This window comes from Garra rufa, chromosome 9, assembly GCF_049309525.1.
Source record: "Garra rufa chromosome 9, GarRuf1.0, whole genome shotgun sequence".
NCBI lineage: Eukaryota > Metazoa > Chordata > Actinopteri > Cypriniformes > Cyprinidae > Garra > Garra rufa.
The window spans coordinates 13,541,419-13,562,790 of NC_133369.1; the positions used below are offsets into that span (position 1 = coordinate 13,541,419).

Here is a 21,372-nt window from a genome sequence, read left to right on the forward strand (position 1 = left end):
TGAATAGAAAATACAAAAAAAAAAAAAAAATAGCCCAACATATTCTATATAGGATCAAAGTGTACAAGAAATGTTAATAATAATAATAATAATAATAATAATAATAATAACCCCAAACACTTTATGCCTATTCTGGACATCTGGATCTCTATGGACTGTGGGAAATGTTTTTAAAGGCCAAAAGTTGTATTTGCATTTATGGCATTCATTTTTAACATTATCCAGGTATCCAGCGTAAACACACACACATAAAAAAAATGTTTTTATGTTGCATGTATTCTCACTGTTGCCCTCTTCTGGTCTTCCATGACAAGATGAATAATGATCTCTGTTCCCACAGTCCGCTCCTGTAAAAGATACATGCATCTATATCCCAAACAGCAGCATAAAGAAAGGCCATCATGAAAAAGTAGAAGAATAAACAGCGCCATTCCCACTGTTAGGATGAAGATGGATGAAGATAATGATTATGTCATACATGAAAGATGAAGATAATGGTGGATTTAGAGGTCTGGAGAACATTCTTGACTGTTATCAACAGGCAACTCAGCTCAAAACTTAAAGGCGGGCAGAAAGTACAAACACTACGCTGATCAATCCCTGGCAGCCCAATTAATTCTGACAGAAGGATTAGAGGAGGGTGAGTCCCAGGTCATGTGATCTTCGGTGGTATACAACCAAAAAGTGAGACCCAAACATTTACTTTCCTGTGGGCCTGGGGTCAGGCCCTTTGATCCCGCACAACATGGGCAAGAAGCATGGAGCAGATGCAAGCACAGAACTGACTGACACCTGAGGCCATCAGTTAGAGACACTGCATACACTACCATTCACCTCTTTTTTTATTTTTACTTTTACTCATTTTTTTTATTATTGTTAAAAAAGCTCTTTTTTACTTTCTATTCATCAAAGAGTCCTGAAAAAATGTTTACTGTTTTCACATATAATCAAAGCGTTTTCAACACTGATAATAACAATAAATGTTTCTTGATCATCAAAGCATATTTCAATGATTTCTGAAAGATCATGTGACACAAGACTGGAGTAATGGCTTCTTATGCTTATATGTGTCTATTGTACTTCTTAATATTAATTTCATTCATTTCAAATACTAACTTCTATTTGCACTAATTTTCTCATTTTTAAGATGATTAAGGTATCTTGGCCATGTTCTTCAAAGGTTTTGTGTATTTTCTTATAGGTCAGTCAGATATTAGTAATTAAATTTGAAATAAAAATTATTATCTTGTTACAAGACATCCATATGATACTGAGTCAACACAGGAGAGCGAAATATCATCTGAGTGAACTTTCCTGCTAAAAAACTTCTTTCGTGAGCAAGCCACAGATAATGGTCCCAATGTTGTCGATGGCTGAGAGCCAAATATCTTGTTGCTTTACAGAGCGAGGAAAGAAACACTGCACGGTTACTCAACCATGTGTTACCCAAGTTAAGTGGTACAAATTGTTTATTAACAGGTATTAAGTCATAATACGATCCAAAGAGATGAGGGACACATGTGTTGCTTTAGAGATCTGGGCTAGATACTGTCCATCACACATGATTTACACAAAACTAAAGCAAAAGTTCAACAGTCATGAAGAGAAACTGATCATGGATCGCAGCCTAACGCTGAGACAAGGCAACATAAATTCCATCAGGCATGTAAAAGTTTCAATGAAAGAATAAAGGTAAAATGTTCATCTTCGACAGTCAATATATGTTGTGTGCTCTATACCATAGCTCACACATAATGAAGTCTTTAAGTCAATTTTAGGTCACAGGGTCAATGCTGTTGAACAAATAAAGGGTTGTGATATGGAGCTCCCGTCATCCACGTGTGCTCTTTAACAGTTTCTGTAACAACAAAGGGAAGAAACAATTATTTAGAGCAGGGGATGGCAACCATTGACACGCAAACGGATGATCACTGGAGTTCGAGCAATAGTCAGAGTTTAATTCATTTTTGTATTTTAAAAGCACCCCTGCATTGTATATTTTATATACATGGAGGTCAAAATTAGAGAACAACCTATAATTTCCTTAATTTCAAGGTCACTGCTTAGTCCTATTTGAAGTCATCCTAACAGGAGTAGAATGGCAGCTTTTTAAGCATATTTCATAAATTAACTGTATTCTAAAATACAGTATAAAAACAATAAATGAGATGTTTGAAAAAGAACTGATCAAAATTAGAGAACACTTTATTAGTTTTTAAAGTGTTAATCTTGTGCCTGGTGCTTATTTCCTTAATTATATGACAAAACCTATTTAAATGGCAGCAGTTTTCACTGAGATTGCAAGATGGTGAATGAAACCCTGCCGCTAGTTAGGACAAAAACTCAGATTAACATGGAAAAGATACCTTCAACCGCATGTTGCGGTGTCGTGTGTAGTTAGGACACGATGTAAGGATCTGTTTTAGGAAATGTGTCATGGTTTGGGAGATGTTTTCTACAGGAGTTGGTGCTCTTATACAGTTACATGGCAGGGTGAATGCAAATGTTTCCTCCTTTCAGCAACATGCAGTTCCTTCCCTGCGAGCATCTCCCAATCAACCTGCAATTTTCATGCAAGACAATGTCCCCTTCACACTGCAAAACAGGTAAAGCAGATCCTTGAAGCGAAGAACATTAAAATAACTGAATGGCCGGCCCAGAGTGCTGACCTAAATAAAACTAAAAAAAAAATCTCTGAAAAATCCTTGGTGACAAAGTTATGGCTAAGAAACCCACTACAGTTACCAAACTAGGGAAAAGAGCAGAAGAAGAGGGGACCAAGATCACTCCAGCACAGGCTAAGAAACTAGTGATGTCCTGAGGCCGCAGATGTGCTGAAGTCATTCAAAGCAAGGGCGTCTACACGTCCTACTAATTCCTGACAGTTATAACCCTTCAAAATTTTGTTACAGTGGTTACCGTTCTCTAATTTTGATCACTGTGTTTTTCACAAAATAAAGGTTTTTGTTGAAATGCCTTGGTTATTTTGTCAAACATGTTAGTAGAACAGTGGTATTCCAACAGCTAATATTCCTTTGAGTGATGAAGATTAACAATATTTCAGAAAAAAAAACAAGCATTTATAGATTGTTCTCTAATTTTGATCTCTACTGTATATATAAAAATCGTTTGGAAACACCCACAGTTACGCCCCTGTTTTCTCCACTCTCCATGGCAGAGCTCTACATTGCACACCTGTTTTCAGAGGCGGCCATGCTGAACCAGTCTGCGCCTGAACTCTGTAAAGCATGTAATTCCTAACATGTTTAGTTGTGACAGGCCATCATGACTTCTCTCTTGATTTGGAACAAGCAGAGCATATTTCATGCCCCTGCTGCTCAAGTGCATCTGTACAAGGAGCACTCTGTACACAATTACATCTTAATCAAATGAGCTGCCTGCCCTTGTGAAAATAAACGCAGTGCGATGACTCAAAATTGGCCGGATCTCTGTTCGGTGTTATTGTGACTCATTTGATGTGGTGCCCCATTCAAATCTATAGCACTGGAGAAAGTATCCATCAAAGGGGTTGTTGCAAGATGATGTAGCCGGATTCCGGCTGCAATACAATTGTGTTCGTTTGCTGCCTTAATTCATTTTTCAGGGCATGCAGAGCCTAAGCTTCAAAACAATGGATGAATAAACAAATAAAAATTACAGAAGATTCAGCTGGGCCTAATCTACAGTAAAACTCTATATCTAAACTAAATCGAACAGCAATCAGCACTGCAACTCTGCCAAAGCATGGACTGCATTTATGATTAAACTTCAGACACATGCTTTCATTCCTGAATATTTAGTCTGTTTAGGAGCTTTTCCACATTGTTTTATTAACAAATTTAAAAGGTTCACCCTGAGGATTCACTCACTTGGGTAAATGTCACAAGTCCCGTCAAGCTGAATTGTTTTTTTTTTTTTCAGAATTTGGGGTGTCAGCTAGTCGTAAAATTAGGCCTCAATTCTTTCTGGAAAATATCATTCCTTTTTTTAACCTAGACATGATCGGGTGACTGGGAGTGTGTTTTTGTACTGTTTTATACTGATTTGTTTAGAAATTCCATGCACTCCAGCATGGTGTTTAAAGTCATATTAAAATCTATCATAATCAGCACAGGGCGCGCACAGCTGCCAATTTCTTTCCATTTGTGAGGGTTGATATGAACTCATCCAGTCTCACTCCAAAAACAGGCTGCACTGGACCTGGAGATAAGCTGCCATTCACCTAATGTAGCTCTTGGCAGTTCACTAATGAACAAATTGATTGCTGTAACACATACTGTTGAGAAGATCAATAGGGTGGCCACGGGTGACATCTGCTAACAATGCAGCCTGATTAAATTAATATGCATTGGAAACCCAACCCGGCCAATCTCAGGTACCCACTGTGCTTGTTAGAGAACATCACTGCCTCAACACATTGTTGGACCTCAGGCTAAAATAAATCAAAGTATAAAGAAGGGAAGCTGGAAGTACATTTTGTCTGATCAGTTCAATAGTGCACAGACCAGAGATAAAAAGAAGTGATTTTCTAAGCTTTAAAAAATAATAAACACAGCTAAATGTTTAGATGAGAGACCTACACTCACAGATCAAAGGTTCAAGAACAAAAGGAAAGCAGCATATTTTGTCCATAGGATCATCTTCACTAGATTCAGAGGAAAATAGAGATATACGGTATGGGTATGTGCATTTAAAGACAGCCCTGCCTTGTAACATATTTAACAATTAGCTAAAACGACAATAAATACTTCAAAAATGCTTTCAAAAATAAATTTAGTAATAAGTAATATAAATCAATAAAATGTATATAATGATTGTATTATTTTTAGTGGTGGGCCGTTATCGGCATTAACGTGCTGCGTTAACGTGAGACTCTTATCGGGCGATAAAAAAAAATATCGCCGTTAATCTATTCTCAAAGTTGGGTTGGGAGCTGGGTCTAAACTACGTAAACTATGATGACTTTCACTTTGATATTTTAGCGCGGATGACGTATACCTAGTCGAATTGCACTGTAGGAGGCGGGAACGAGTCTTCAACTTCTGTGAAATTACCACATCAAATGAGACGTGCAGACATTAAGTTATGAAGCCGCTTCAGGGCAGGTGCGTGCGTTGTTAGACCCTTTTTACTGGTGCGCGTGTCCCAATGAAAATCTGCTGTGCCCCAGTAAAATCTCAAGTTTGAGTTATAATTTACTTTGATAATCCCGAAATAAAGACATTAAACTATATGCAACAACTGAATTGACGCTTCTAAAAGCAACGCAGTTTAATCGAAGCACGGAGAAATCCATGCCCGTGCGCGTCTGTGTATTTAACGGCAACGCGCACGTCGTGGAGCCTTTTGCGCAGAAGTACTTGGTTACACAAGTTTGTATAGGTAATTATGTTGTAAATGCAATTGTCAAGCAGTTTGTGATGCATTTTGGAAACAGGAGATGAGCGCCTGATCTAATGCGCCACCTGGCCCGTTCTCGAAGACTTACTTTTAGTCATTATTTGGGTAGCACACATATTCTGAAAATGCCTTTAGCAGAATTCAAATTAGCCATTTTAATCTAGATTAATTCCAAGATTTAATCTAGATTAATCTAGATTTAAAAAATTAATCTATGCCCACCCCTAATTATTTTATATCATAAAGTAATTTATTAAATAAAATGTCATAAATCTACTTTATAAATTTATTAGGGATGTAATGGTGTTATCAATATCATGGTTTCGCAAAAGCAAAACCTCAATATCTCAATATCACCTTGGTCACATGACGATAGGTCTTCCGGGCAATAAGTGTAGTTTTTAAAATATATTTAAGGTCTTTGAAGTTGTTTTGGGCCATTATGCTTTGGCAAAGTATCTGTCAAATGAACAGAAACTGAAAGCACAATACAGCTAAATCCCTTCATCAAGTTTACACTGCGTGTTTCAAAGCGAAGTGCACACTTCATTCAGGTGTTCAGCCTGTGATCTGGTGTTTTCAGCACCTCAGAACGGCTCAGATTACAGTGAATGCAGTGAACTTGTTTATTACTGTGCTGTGAGTTTAACACATGTTTGGGAAAGCAATGGACACTAGTTATGCTTTATTTTTGCGGCAGATGATTACAGCATTTTACTAGATTTGGAGTGAGACCAGTGTGAATGTAATTTAGACTGAGATAGTATACCACAAATAAAAAGAGGGTTGAGTCCTCTTTAAGGTTCAGGTACAAGTCAATTCACTGACATTTTTCTGACTTAAGTTTTCTTAGATTAGAACATGGGTTGGAGCTCTTAATTAAACTCTCAAATGCGTTAATTTAAAAAGTACAAAATGTAAATTTCCCCCCAAGTCTTAATCTTTTTGTAAATATCGCAATATATATCATATTGTGGACTTCATACTGGGATATTATCATACTGAGATATTATCGTATCATGAGATTCTGATATTGTTACATCCCTACAATTTATAATAGCCATTTTTGCAGTGCAAAAACAAAATATGTCAATATTTTCTGCTACTCGATATTGTGGGGTTTTTCTTGAAAGTTTTAGTTTCTAAATAGCTAGCTACATTAAGCTAATTCAGTTTTGAGGCCTTTAGTAGCTTAATTATTATGGTGGTGCTGGATACCTTTGCAACAGCTTTAACATGGTGAACTTTGATGGTTGCTGATTTCTCCTCAAAGGCCTTCACCCTGGACTCCTCTGCTAGACGACGCAGGACAACAAGGAGGTTGAGCTGGGCCTGTGGACACAAGAGAAAAAACAATCAGTTTATTAATTTGTCATTTATCTGACACTTATTCAATGTAAATTACTTTAAACTTATTACCGAGACTAAGGGTCAACCGATTATTGGCTTGACTGATTATCGGCACTGATATTAAGCATGATAAAATAATTTAAAACCATATAAAGGAAGTTTTTGTCAGAGCCCTTGTTATTCTTAATTTTGACCCTAATTTTCATTTTTACACCAGATACATTTATCGGTTTAAAATATCTGTTATCGGCCTACTTGATCTGTAATAAGTATCAGTATCAGCCCTGAAAAACACATATTGGTCACCTCTAATAGAGATCATACCCTTGAAGCAACCTAGGTCATGTAAATGGAATACACTGAGAACTATTTGCTAATTAATTGTTAATTAAACAGGATGTATAAAATAATGTTTTGTTTTGTTTTTTTTCAGACTGCAAATTGTTGCACAAACTGCTTCGGTTTATTACTCAACATAAACATGCAAACCCACAAAACATATCAGTTTCCCTTAACCAAAAACCATACTAAAACTAAGCCAGAGCTAAAAAGACCCACAATGCTTAAGTGATGGACAGCCATGTAATCGTTTCAAGAGGCTCTTAGTGACTTGGCGCACAAAAGGCCAAACGCTTGGAGTCAAGAGGACTATCCAATGTTTTGAGCGACTCAAGTGAATATCATACGTTGTTCCGCCAGGTGTAGTACGCAGAGCTCACCCTATACCTGTACATGGATCAACAGATAAGTGCCGCTTGTAAAGGAGGATTATGTTACAGGAACTGCAAGGCAGATCCAGCAGGAGAAGGGGGGCGACAGAGAAAGACAAATCCTCCAGCCCTCCCCAAAGACATGGATCCTTGTGCAACCTTGTCGGATTAGACCAGGAAATTATTTCATTTTCATCACTTCATCTGTCTTTGTATATTTCATCACGAGATATTGAACAGAGGTCTGCTCCCGGGGATGGATTTCAGATCAGCTTTGAGCTCAAATTAAGTTTACATATTTATAAATCATCACCACTGGAACATGTGCTAACATGACAGCGTTGTATACAACATGCTCTACAACAATTTGAGCCAAAGAAATAAACACAGAGAAAGCTCAAAGCACAGGTGTGTCTTCCTGGTGTAGGTCATAATGCAAATATGAAGTCATTCTTTTGCCTGAGGGTATTTCCATCATCATTTAAACAGTTTAGGTGATTCTGAATCACACAGCCATAGCCATGTATATGAATATTCATTACAAGTATAAGGAGAAGCTTTTGTGGGTGCATCTCAATTTGCCACTACATTCTCCCAAGTCTCTGTAACATTCAGTTTCACTGTACTGTCATGCTGTGGTAGCATTTTATTTTCTTTATGACAACATAATATTTTCTAATAAGCCAGTAAATTTTGTGATCTATAATCGATAAATGCCTGATATTATAAATTTAAACTACTTTATTTAAATAAATAAAAAACTAAATGAATAGTTTCTATCCATTTAAAGGTATAAAGCAATCTAACTATTAAAACAGGCTATTAAATATTCAATACCTGCTAAACAAAATGTTTTTGATTCTCTTACTGACATTCTGACTCTTACAGACTATTTTTGGTGTTGTACCTTTAAGACTTATGACATCAAGGACTTCATATTGATGATTTCTGGCCTGTTTTTACAGCTTAGTTTTAACAAACTGACTGAGTGGACTGGGGAAAGAGATTTGTGTTGTGAGCATATTCATAATATTCCTAATAACAAAATGTGAAGCCTATTTCCTGCACGTTCAACTCCACTGTGGTCTGCACTGTGTACTGCTACAAGTTGTTATATTAAGAAAGCTCTGTATTTTATCTCCTGCACTTTCTCTGTTTCTCAAAAACACACAAATGAAACAAGTGACCACATCCACTGAACCATGTCCAGCTAGTTTTCCTAATGATTTCAGCTGAAAAAAGGCAGCGCTTCTGGTGCATCTACACAATGCCATTTGGATGTAATTTAAATCTATTAATACCTCATTTTTATAATTGTGGGTCATCTCTGGGGCGTCTGAATACTTCTCCAACAGCTGGTCTTGAGAGTGTTTTTCGAGAAGGAAACTGAGAAGCCCATGCAGGCTTCCCCTGTGCCAGATGCTGCTTTGCCAAAACATAATGACCGGGCTGAACTGATTACAGCGGAGGCCGTCTCTGCTGCCTCGCTCAGACACGGAAAGCACATGGAATCCTCACCGAGGCAGAGGAGTGCAGAGAAAACTGGTCTCAGCAGCATTAGGAACATTAAAGAGAGCCAGCGCTGTCTGAGTGTGCAGTGCAAACTTACATTGTCCTGTGATCTGTCCAAATGTCACCTTGGTCTTGTAACAGAAAGTATAACAAGTTGAATCTGGATTTACATTTCCTAAAGGAAATCCCTTTGAGTTTCAAGGCTAGTTTACACTGCACCATTAAAGGGATAGTTCACCCAAAAATGAAAATGTGATGTTTATCTGCTTACCCCCAGGGCATCCAAGATGTAGGTGACTTTGTTTCCTCAGCAGAACACAAACAAAGATTTTTAACGAAAACCGGTGCTGTCTGTCAGCCAAATAATGTGAGTGGATGGGCACCAAACCTTTAAAAGTAAACAAAGTGCACAGACAAATCCAAATTACACCCTGTGGCTCGTGACGATACATTGATGTCCTAAGACAAGAAACGATCATTTTTTGCGAGAAACTGAACAGTATTTATATCATTTTTTACCTTTGATACACAGCCACGTCCATCTGTCATGTGCACGAGTTTAGCATGTAAACGCAAACGCCGGAAGTGATCTGTCGCATGTATACAACACTCATTGTTTACACAGTGCACAGAGATTGTGGGTATAGCGGTTATTCAAAATGGTAATTACTTGCGCTTATCCTGATTGTTCAAACCGATTTAAAGCTAAAACATTACGTTTGGTTGCGCAAATTATTCGGGACTTTTCACCGATTTCCCCTTACGGTGTTTGCATATACTACGCCAGAGCGCGTGCACATGTAACGAGCCGGATGATGAGCTCGTGCTCAGGACAGAGGGACGTGGCTGTGTATCAAAGGTAAAAAATGATATAAATACTAGGGCTGGGTAAAAAATATTGATTCTCCGATTTTAATCGATCTTCAGTTGAACGCAACGATATCTTAATGCACATGCTTCACGTAAGAGGATATGAATATTCCCCTCTCGTCCTGAAGGTGGCACTAGTGTTCCTGCTGAGAGAGTTTTCTCAACTGCTGGTGATCTAATCACAGCGCAAAGGAGTTGCCTTAGATCAGATCAGAACATGTTGATCAGCTGTTTTTTTTTTTTTGCAGAAAAATGATTAGGCTGTAGTTAAGAACTGTTAGTTTTATGGACAGTTAGAATGTTTGGTATAAGCAGACAAAGGCTTTATGATTTGCCTGTTTTGAGTGTTTTGAATTTAGAAAAAAGTAGGGCTGCAACAACGAATCGATAAAATCGATAAAAATCGATTACTAAAAGCGTTGGCAACGAATTTCATAATCGATTCGTTGTGTCGCGTGACGCAGAGACATTTGGTTGTTATTATATATATTTAAAAAAAAATTGAGCGCAGAGCGGAGTGGACACATTCGGTCTCTCTCCCGCACTGATGCCAGCAGAGTTCGGCACCTCATAAGCTGTGTTTCCATCCAAAAATGCGAATTTAACTTATGCGCAAAACTGGAACATTTGAGCATAAAGCACCGTTTCTACATTATATATATATGCTGCCCCGATTTATATCAAACATGTTTGATACTTAACCCTACTTTGGCTAGCGTACTTTCACAGCAGCCAATGCTCGATCGCAAAACAGCTGGTGTACGGGTCGTTGGATAGTGGAGATGGAGAAAACTACTTCTATAGTTTTTGTAACACTGTCTGTCTGTATAATGTGTCGAAAACATACCACAACCGTAAGGAGAAAGAGGAGCTCTGCTGAGGTGAAATCGTCTCAGTTTTGAATAGGGCTGTGACGGTGGCACGTTGTTTTTTTATATATAGCCTACACTTCAGTCAGCTAACAAGCAGCCTAAAAACGCTAAAATAAATCAAAGAAATAATATATTTAATTAAGGAAGTAGCCTAAGAATATTATATAGGTTATTAAACAAACATCCTTGTAAAAATGTCCGACAGCTCATCAATTTTTGGCCGACTGAATTTCCAGTCCGACTGTCTTTTTTTCTCTTTCTCTTCCTCATTACACAGCTGCTGATTTTAATAGCAAAGTGATTACATTTATTTTCGTTCCTTTAGTTTATAAAGTTAATTTAGAGATATATTTGGAACACTTTTTGTTTGTTAAATTCAAGTTTTTGTTTTTTAAAGTTATACCTAGCAAACAGCGGCAGACAGATCAAAAGCCTGCTTAATTCATCGCGATTTAAATTAAAATCCATTGATATAAAAAACTTAAAACATATCACAATATTAGTTTAATCATTCAATCAATATAAATCCAAAGTTTGTGCGGAGAGAAGCGCGCTTTGCAGCGCATGGAGACGCCAGTGCAATGTGGAATTTCTTTTTTGCTCATAAAGGTAAGAGTAATTTACCACCCGGGCCGGAACTGTAAAGGGTCTACCTTAGTTTGTGTGCACTAACAGTATCAACAAAATGTGCTCTTAAAGAAAACAAACAGAATACGCTTGATATCTTTGGTTTAAACAGGAGCGCTTCACAATAATTAACCGAAACCCAGGTAATTGCCTCACAAACACAATATCTATAGAAAGCTTTAAATTATTATTTTACTATAAAACGAAATAATTAAAATCGAAAAGAAAAATCTTTCATTAGCTAATCCATAAAGATGCATTAGGCATTAATGAGCAGATGGCAGGATCGTCAATTTCATGTTTGCAACACTGAATCAGAAAATACTAGTTTATTAATAAGTAATTCGAATATTTTCTTAATTTTTGCCTTGACACATTCATGGTAATTACTTTTGCTGGGGCTTTGAGGCCAGTTTTGCGTGCATTTGAATGCGGAACTCTTCCAGCTGGTCGCTGCTGATGGCAGGACACTAAACACCGCCATGGCAGAATGAATGTAGCAGAAAGTTAGTCAAGTTGTCCCGTTCCAGCGTGCAAAGTCACATGACTTTTTTAATGCGCACTGAGGAATTTAATTTGAGAGGCTTCTTGATGGGAAATGCAGCATGTACACCACAGCAAGCCGCTGTCTTGACGGATAGTAATTTTAGTTTATTTAGTCTATATATTTGGCAGATGTAAAGCATACATGTGTATGTTTTTTGTGTTAGTCCATTTTTATTTTATTATTATTATTATAACAGTTCAAGGAGCAACATGTTCGTGCACTTTCTAAAGATTTTAGTTCTGTTTTTGAATAAAGGGTTGTAAATCCCTTGTGTTTTTTTATCCGATTCATCGATTAATCGAAAAAATAATCGACAGATTAATCGATTATTAAAATAATCATTAGTTGCAGCCCTAGAAAAAAGTTTTATTTCTTAAACATGTTTGAAGTTCTTAATAGATTTCACTGTTGCACATTTACAGTCTTTTTATTTTTTACAGTAATGTGCATTTTGCAGTTTGTTTACATGGTGTACAATGGATGCACATATTTATGACTTCTTGTTACAGTGTTCATTTAAAATAAAAGTTGTTTAAAATTAGGGATGTTAACCGATGACCGTTTGACCGGTGGTTGACCGTATCAACGTTAACCGGTCAAAGTTGTCGGTAGTCGGTTAAAAAAAAAAGTGCCAGTGCGTCTTTTACGCATTCTGAAGGTGCCTGTTTTATCCATTGGTTTTATCATGTTGCAGTCTATTAGGCAACAATCCGCATAAGATGGGCTTAGATTTGGAAATACATTACATCTACATTTCAGTGGTAACCGATAAGGTGATGATGATCATCATCTTTCTTTAATATGGTTAGCACTACCGAAACTAAAGCGGCGTCTCTTCGGAGCTGTCATTTTCTTAAATGAGCCGTGGCAATGTTTCAAATGAGCTTCTAACCTAGACAAACGCCTTTATTTTCAAAGCGATCACCTTGTACCCAAACCATTTGAAACTAAGGAGCCATTTGTCCTACGATTACATACAACAAGCTCTTCGGCGCCGCGTTTGCGGGACTCATGTTTCGCGCTGTAGGGGATTTTAAAAAAAGTGACGTGAGTGGCAGTGTGTGTGTGTGTGTGTGTGTGTGTGTGTGTGTGTGTGTGTGTGTGTGTGTGTGTGTGTGTGTGTGTGTGTGTGTGCGGGAGGCAGAGCGGCAGAGAGAGGCCGCGATCACACCGAACGCGTTTTTGCAGATGGAGGCGCCTCTTTTGAATGGTTTTCTGTTGGCAGTGAGCGTTCTACGCGCTGCTGCGTCCCAGGCGCCTCGCGTTTTCACCGCCTGCTGCGCCCCGCGTTTTTGCAGGAGCGCTCTGAGCGCGTGAAGTTGAAAAAAAAAAATCAACTCTGAGCGGAAAAACCATAGATATATATACATCTATGGGAAAAACGCCCAACGTCATTCGCGTTCTTTTCCAATCGAATGAATGGAGAGGCGGGCCTTCTGTTGTGGTGACGGAATTTTACGGTTGCTTAAAAAGTCCGGAGACTGCAAGAAATAGAGGAGAAACCTTTTGTGTCTATCGTGGGTAACCCGGAGCTGTATTATTTAGGGTTTCTGCTAATATGACAGTTTACTTAACAGCATAAAACTAAGATTTTAGAGCGCTCGCGCTATAATCCTTTGATTTGACTGACAGGACAGTTGTTTTGGTCGTTGCTTAGCAACATAAAAAAAACGCAGCAAGCTCTTTTATTAAAAGTCACCAAAAAAAGGCAGTGCTGTGCGCCTCGCGTTTTTAGAACTAAAAGACGCGTTCGGTGTGATCGCGGCCAGATGCGACAGAGTTGCGAAATTGCAGGCGCGGCTGGAAATGGCTGTTATTTCAAATAGCGTACCATATTTTAAACTAATCGGTTAACCGGTTTCAACCGGCTAATGAGGCTCGGTGGTCGGTCAAGAAATTTTTTAGTTTTCGCCATCCCTATTTAAAATAAACAACTGTCTGCACCCTATTATTAATGTAGATGTGTATTTCAGTAATAAACTTAAGTAGGAGAGTTTCAGTTACCAGCATTTATATCAAAATATGGATCACATGTCTGCAAAACTAACATTTTAAATGAAATATTGATAGCTAATCGATATCGAATCGAATTGAATCGAAATCGAAATCGAAACCATAAAAATAAGAATCGAATCGAATTGCCAAATCGGTCACAATACCCAGCCCTAATAAATACTGTTCAGTTTTTTCGCAAAAAACGATCGTTTCGTGTCTTAGGACATCAATGTATCGTCACGAGTCGCAGGGTGTAATTTGGATTTGTCTGTGCATGTTTTTGTTTACTTTTAAAGGTCCGGTGCCCATCCACTTCCATTATTTGGCTAACAGACTGCACCGGTTTTCGTTAAAAATCTTCGTTTGTGTTCTTCTGAAGAAACAAAGTCACCTACATCTTGGATGCCCTGTGGGTAAGCAGATAAACATCAAGTTTTCATTTTTGGGTGAACTATCCCTTTAAACACCACACAAGTTGAAGGAATATTTCTCCCAAAAATGAAAATTCTGTCATTAATACTCACCCTCAAGGCATTCTAGGTGTATATGACTTCCTTCTTTCAGTCGAATGCAATCTAAGTAAAATTTGTTCTAATTTTAATCTTTGGGTGAACTAACCATTTAAGGATGATAAAGCAACATTAAAAAGTCCAAATTGAAAATGACACTACACCAATTTGTCTAAATAATACCCAAAATCAATCATTTTACATTTTAGAGGCGTTAATTTACTTTTGGGCATCACAGCATTATAATTTAGTGAATAAATCATGTTTGACTGAATATTGATGAAATAAAAACATTACATACTAATACTACTACTACTAATATCGGCTAATAATAATAATAATAATATGGCACTGATTGTGCATGCCTAAAAGACAGATAAATACAAAGAAAATTTTAATCATAATTCAATATACAAATAAATGCAAGAAAAAAACAACAACAAAAGAAATATAAATCAATTCCAACAATTCAAGATTTTAAAAATTTCTTTAAAAGCACAAATTCAAAACATTCACCTCACTAGACACAACAGACCATGATTTGCATTTATCAGCTCTTAAATACACTTTTGTACAACCTGCAACCACCAATTTCAGCTCAGGAGCCCATCATCCAATTACAGTACACAAGCCAGGCACAACTTTTAATGACCTGGTGTGAAAATGCCAGAAGCTCTTGGTCTGGGCCGCCAAATGGGCCCTGATTTTCTACACTTTCCCAGAGATTCCTAACACCAGGGAGGAATCGTTGCTGTTGGGGGGCAAGAGTGGGTATACGATTTGGGGGGAGACCTGGAAAAAAAAAACAGACACTTTTTCACAGCTTCCTTGCAGGATCCAGCTGATTATTTTCGTGTTCAATCAACCATCAAATGCAGCATAGGCTATCTCAGTTCGGCAGGGGGAACAAAGCGCTGTCTTAAGCCACTGCTCCACCCAGCAGGACGCACTTATAAACAGAAGAGATGAAATAGTATGACCGGGATAATCTCACAAGCCGTTTCGGAGATTACAGAGTAAGATCTGATGCAGGAGACAGGAAACATGAGTCTAAGCACTTTTGATAGAGCGAAGAATAGGTAAGGAAAAAGCCATCAAGGAGATTGCCATGCTATGCTGGAAATCTGGATCAAATGTTTCTGAGGAAATTGAACATGTATTCCTGTTATTGTTTTACAGTTCAAAATCAGTGTTCAGGGTGTAAACACCTCTGTTTTTCATTTGCCATCTTGACATCTACTCTACCAGTCTATTTAAGCTAATTGAGGCCTAAAATTGTCGCTTTAAGTTATATAAATACCTGCAGTATGCGTAACTTTGTTTGCAATTACAACTTAAATTTTAGTCTGTTCCTTATGAACACTTGGAATACAGACAGACTATATACTTTTTTGAAGATTTAGAAGGATTCAAAGTGATCATTAAAAGAACAGGTTCATATGAGTAATTTTTTTGTGAATCAGACTACACTGGTCGTGCAGCAAAAAAAAAAAAAAAAAAACAGAATTGGAATTAGTGCGTGCATGCGTGTGTGTGTGTGTGTGTGTGTGTGCGTGTGTGTGTGTGTGTGTGTGTTTATTTTATCACATCCAATTTAGAACGCAATCATATTTTTACACATTTTTTTCAATATCAATGCTGGAAATACTTATTGTAGGTCTACAATCATAGAACTAAGATTCATGGTTTGATCTGAAAGCCAAAATACAATCAAAGCTTGACCAATTACAAGCAGACTCATTCATGATGTGATGCATAAGGCAAAGTGTGAAGGGCCTTATTAGGAATTTTGTCATTAAAAGCACAGGAAACCAGATCAAACCGGTACATATTCATAGGACGGTAAAAAAAAAGCCTTTCTTTCATTTTTTCCTGCATTTTCCTTTTAATTTAATGGTTGGATTAGACCCCTGTAAAGCAGAGCACCTTTCAGGCGGCTTTTACATCCCCACCTCCAGTCTCCATAAAGAAAGACCAGCTGCTATGGACCTTTAATTAGGACCCTGTTAGCGCATGGACATCCCACACACACACACACACACACACACACACACACACACACACACAGCATAATCAGCTATGTACAGTGCCCCTCAACTTAAAAACAACGGATAAGCAATTCCCTAATTCCCACGGAAAACACTAGGCAAACTTGCCAAAAGGCAAACCTCAATCAACCTAAACCACTGGATTCCCCTTTTGAAAACTGAAGTTCCTTTTAATCATCTTGAGCTATGAAGTGGTCAGTATCAAGCAATCAATGAGGCAGTATGCGACACCGCCATACATCTATTGCATGTAACAACATTTACAGTGGCCACTTCACGTGATGATGCAGAAAACAAATTGGTTTCATCAGTGCTGCTCGGATATAAAATGTTTAACAAATGTAAACACAGCTGCTAAGTTAAGGGGCCAAGTTCCTTAAAATAAAATCGACTTCAAAAAAGTCACAACATGGTGGTTTGCTTTTAATGGCTTGTCCGCCCATTTGTGGTTTCCTGATCCTAGAATTAGGTCTTTTCCTAAGTGACAAGATGGGCAAGAACTCACGCTGGTAGCAAACAAATCATTAACATCTGAGCCATGGCCTTGCAATAAATGCTCTGAAATATGGTCCTAACAATGTGAAACAATTGAGAAACAATGTGAGTTTGAATATAGCTGAAGTCATGCACCAGTCCAGTTCCACATTATAATAATAACCATAAAACAAAAAGTCATAAATGAATAACTATGTAGCTTACTACATATTCCTAAAGAGAAGAGCGTGTGAGACAGCAGTGTGTCTCGTTTTTTTCTTTTTCTTTTTCATAATAACGCAAATAAGCAATAAAATGCATCAGATGAAGCTTACATTAACTATTCAATTGACCTCCATATGAAAAGCACTACTTTGGGAAACAATACTTTTTCTTCTGGAAACAACTTCATGAGCTTTCCCATAATGAGGTCTGCAAAAAGACATGAAAGGAGCCTTTAATATTCCACTAATTAAACTCATTTGTGTTAGCTCTATTACTTTCGCAAAACAAACAGGCTCACCCATGCTGTGAGCTATATATAAAATGTTAGGTTCCGAATTAATAATGCATCTACCGATTAATGTAGAATAGTGTTGTAAAGTCTACTGCTGGTACTATAACTTTTCAAAAATAATACTAATCAAACTTAAAATACATTATGCTATTTGCAGTTTCCTTGTTACAGGTGAAACTGGTTGTTTGTCAAATGTTTTAACATTTTGTACTTTCTAAAGGTGTAAAAATGAAAAGACATAAGTATTATAACTGTGGTAAAATTATTTTCCCCCACTTTATTTGAAGGAATAATTCTCTCTATTAACTAGTTGCTTATAAGCATGCATATTACTAGCAAAATGTTTAGCAAACTGGTTTGTTAGTACTTATAAAGCACATATTAATGCCTTATTCTGCATGACCATATTTTAGATCCCTTATTTCTACCACATACCTAAACTTAACTACCTTCTACTTTAATAATTATTAATAAGCAGCTAATTAGGAGTTTATTGAGGAAATACTCTTAGTTAATAATGTATAGTAATGTATTCCCTAATCTAACGTGTTAGCCAATTATTCACGGGATCATACAATGCATTACGAGGATGCTTTGTTTATAAAATACTTTTATAATGTTCACAAAGGGTCTTAATTATTGTATATAAAAATTGTTTTGTATGTGCATTGTGCCACACACAAAAAAACTACCTTGCCCCTTCAAAATAACAGAACTGAAAGGAAAATTATTGACTTTAAAATATTCACTTAAACACTTAAGTGAATGAAATAAAACATTTTTGCATTTTTATCCTTCCAATTCTGACCTTTCACATCGGTTGAGATGCGTTCATTGTAATACGTAATAATGTTATAATGGTGTTGGTGTTTTTAATCTTTTAAAGTTCTCAAGACAAGAACAAAATAACTATTTCCTGCCTGCTAACAACCTATCGATGTGTTTTAAAACATAACGTTACTGATATCCCTGCCTAGACAGCACTTCTGTGCTTTATATGGGCGTTTAAAACGTTCCAAGCTTCCTGTTATCCAAAATGCTGTCTATGTAGGCAGCTGACTAGATTTTGAGACACAGACCGACTACAACAAATATCCATCTCTACCGCAGTAAATATGATGTAGCCTGGAGATGAAACAGATAATATTTGGACTAAACAACAACTGCATAACTGCAACTTACACGTGTCATTTGACAGCTTAATTAAACCTAAAGGCATAAAACGCGCGTTTGTAGTGCAAACAGTTGTGGTTCATTTTCATAAACTCACCATCAAGTCTGCGCTTTTTCCTATCCGTATATTAGTATTCTTCTTCATGTGGAGCTTAAGAGCTGCTCTCGGTGCTTTCTTTGACATGTTTTGTTTGCTTGAAGACGTTACTTTACGGTTTTGAAGATCGAAAATAATCCTGGTAACGTTAGCTGTTTGTTTTTAGTTGTATTCAAAATACCGCGCGTTTCGCTACCGGCTCCTGCTGATGACGTATAAAGCGCTCAATGGTTACTCTCACAAGCACGTGATTTGTGCGTATTTACATCGATTTGTGGGTGAAATGTGTGGAACACTTGAAGTTTAGAATGCAGTTCAGGGTTTTGCATAAGAAACAATAGTCAGCCACTTTTTTTGATTTATCTGGTTCTGTTTTAGCTTAATGGTTTTACACGCAAATACAAGTTTAAGTCTTGTTTTAGCCTAACTTTTTTGTTATTAGGCTATAAAACACAATACAAGAAAGTAAAATAAAATGCATTTATAGATCAGACTTTCTTCTTTTTTTCAGGTACTTTCTGAGTTTTTTCATCCCCTCAGCCTAAAAATGTAAAACAGCTGCAAAGCATTTGTTGAATTAAAAGTAAATTAATATATAAGATGGAGCTGAACCATTGCCAACACGTTGAGTCCATTTTAATGGCACAAGTTTTTATGGTTTCTATTAATTGCTCTGGGCTTTGCCAGTTTAAAATGAAAGAGAATAGCTCCTGGCTTTATTCATCTTATTCACTAATAAAATGTATCAGCCTGACCCCATTTTTCTCTATCCTCACTACTTTTTTAATACACACGTGAAACCATGGTTATAACATTACTCAACTTTAATGGAGCAAAATCATGTTTCTAAAACTGATTAATTTAGGCTATCTGTGTTTAAGATCTTTCTTAACTGATAAATTGTGATGCAAAACAACCGAGCTGTTAAGAAACAATGCGGTTGCTGTAATTGAAAACTTATTTTTAAGTGTTTATTGCATGTATATATATTTTCAATTTTACTCTAACCTCAGAATGCCACTAAAACAACAATTTGTAAGCGTGGGAGTTTCCTACAGAATAACAAGGAATTGAGTAACGCTTCAAAGGACTGATTAGTGGTAGTTCTTGTTCTGGTATTTCATGTGGGTTTCATTTACAGATTGCTGGAATCTTTTGGATCAAGACATTTCAACAACCGAATACACAATCAGATATCTTTAGCTGCAGGGATCTTGTAATTACATGGATAAGTGCATAAGTAATTTCACCCAGAACTAGATCCAAAATCACAAATATCTAACTGAATACTTGCCATATTTTAATACGAGAATAAAAAATATTTTATACTGTTTCCAAGTGCCTGAAACCATTATCAGTATTACATAGAAACCATCAACCTCAAAACTATTGTTTCAAAAGGAAGAAAATATATACCACACATGTAAAGAAATCAATTATGGAATATTGTAGGGTTTTATAGGGTTTTATTAATTTACCCACCAAACCTGTATGAGTTTCTTTCAGCTGTTAGACACAAAGAAGATATTTTGAAAAATGTGGGTAACCAAACAGAGCCACTGCCTTTTATAGAATGGAAAAAATACAATGAAAAAAATGTTTGAGTGAACTATCCCTTAAAGCATCTCATCAGCATTCTACAACATATTTTTCCACTTCCTGTTTTGATGGAATCTTGAAGTGTCCGCCAAAGCTTCATACATCATTTACTCGAGAGCGCTGCCATGGCAGCTATTGAAAATAAAGCTTTATCACACTCATCTTCACACTACTATTTCCATATCTTACTCTACAAGGCCTAACAATCCCATTTCCTACATTCATCTTGCGAAGCTGAGTCTCATTCACAGAAAGCACGCAGTTCTCATTCAGTTTCCTCCTCCACACTGCAGCCTTTGTAAGGTAAGAGTATGAACCAGACACATCTTTCAATGGCTGACAGACATAATGCTACACAAACGCAGACTGTCACCGGTGAAATACTTCAGTTTTAGATGTGTTCTGTACTCAGTCCAAACCACTTAAGAAGCCACAGATTTATAATATTATGTGGATATCACCGTTTTGGTAAATCAAGCAATGGGGACAGACGGATCAAGAGGTCTAAGAAGGGGTCGTATATTAGGACGAGTGAATTACCTTGTCTAAACATTGTGCATTCAATTCATTAGCTCCTCAGTCAGTGATAGGAACTCTCTGGCGACGAAATGCTACCTAAGAAGGTTCATCTGCGTTGTGCTCTGTTCAGTATCTACATAAAGCAAACACAGAAGGTCAACAGAACAAGTAATGGAGGTCATTAAATTGTTTTATCATAGCTGATAAATGTAGCAACCAGGTGCTCAGAAAAGTCCTACTGAATCCAGTGTTTGAAGTTTTGCCACAATGACTACGTAAGGGGTAATTTAAACCAGAGCAAATGGATTTATAAATCTTCACAGAGCCTTTAAGTACTTTGTTGCAAGACTTTGATAAAGAACAAGCTTTTTGAAACAGGTGGTCTACAGATATTACCTTAAGATAACATATGATTCTATATAAAGCTTGTCCATTAAAATGGATGATGCAGAGAACTGAAATTTCCAATTTTTAAAGACCAACGCATGACATTTTATTCACAAAATAATTAATAATCCAGATTGCAACCAACTATCTTGGTGTAATAGCTCCA

General features: G+C 37.0%; 1 protein-coding gene across 1 annotated transcript; it reads right to left on the reverse strand.

The window, feature by feature from the left end:
• Window positions 1-1,463: 1,463 nt before the first annotated feature.
• On the reverse strand, window positions 1,464-18,859 carry cenpw (centromere protein W). The gene is made up of 3 exons (XM_073846467.1): window positions 18,702-18,859; window positions 6,619-6,732; window positions 1,464-1,858 (listed from the first exon to the last, which is right to left on the reverse strand). Exons 1-3 carry the CDS (start codon window positions 18,786-18,788, stop codon window positions 1,832-1,834), a joined length of 228 nt encoding a protein of 75 aa, XP_073702568.1. The 5' UTR covers window positions 18,789-18,859; the 3' UTR covers window positions 1,464-1,831.
• Between the last annotated feature and the right edge of the window lie 2,513 nt (window positions 18,860-21,372).

Bases quoted from the DNA above. Each gene is read 5' to 3' on its own strand.
- cenpw (XM_073846467.1), bottom strand. From the start codon at position 18,788: ATGTCAAAGAAAGCACCGAGAGCAGCTCTTAAGCTCCACATGAAGAAG. The intron at 6,733-18,701 runs GTGAGTTTATGA...TTGTGTCCACAG, and splicing joins GAAAAAGCGCAGACTTGATG to GCCCAGCTCAACCTCCTTGT. The intron at 1,859-6,618 runs GTATCCAGCACC...TTGTTGTTACAG, and splicing joins ATGTTAAAGCTGTTGCAAAG to AAACTGTTAAAGAGCACACG.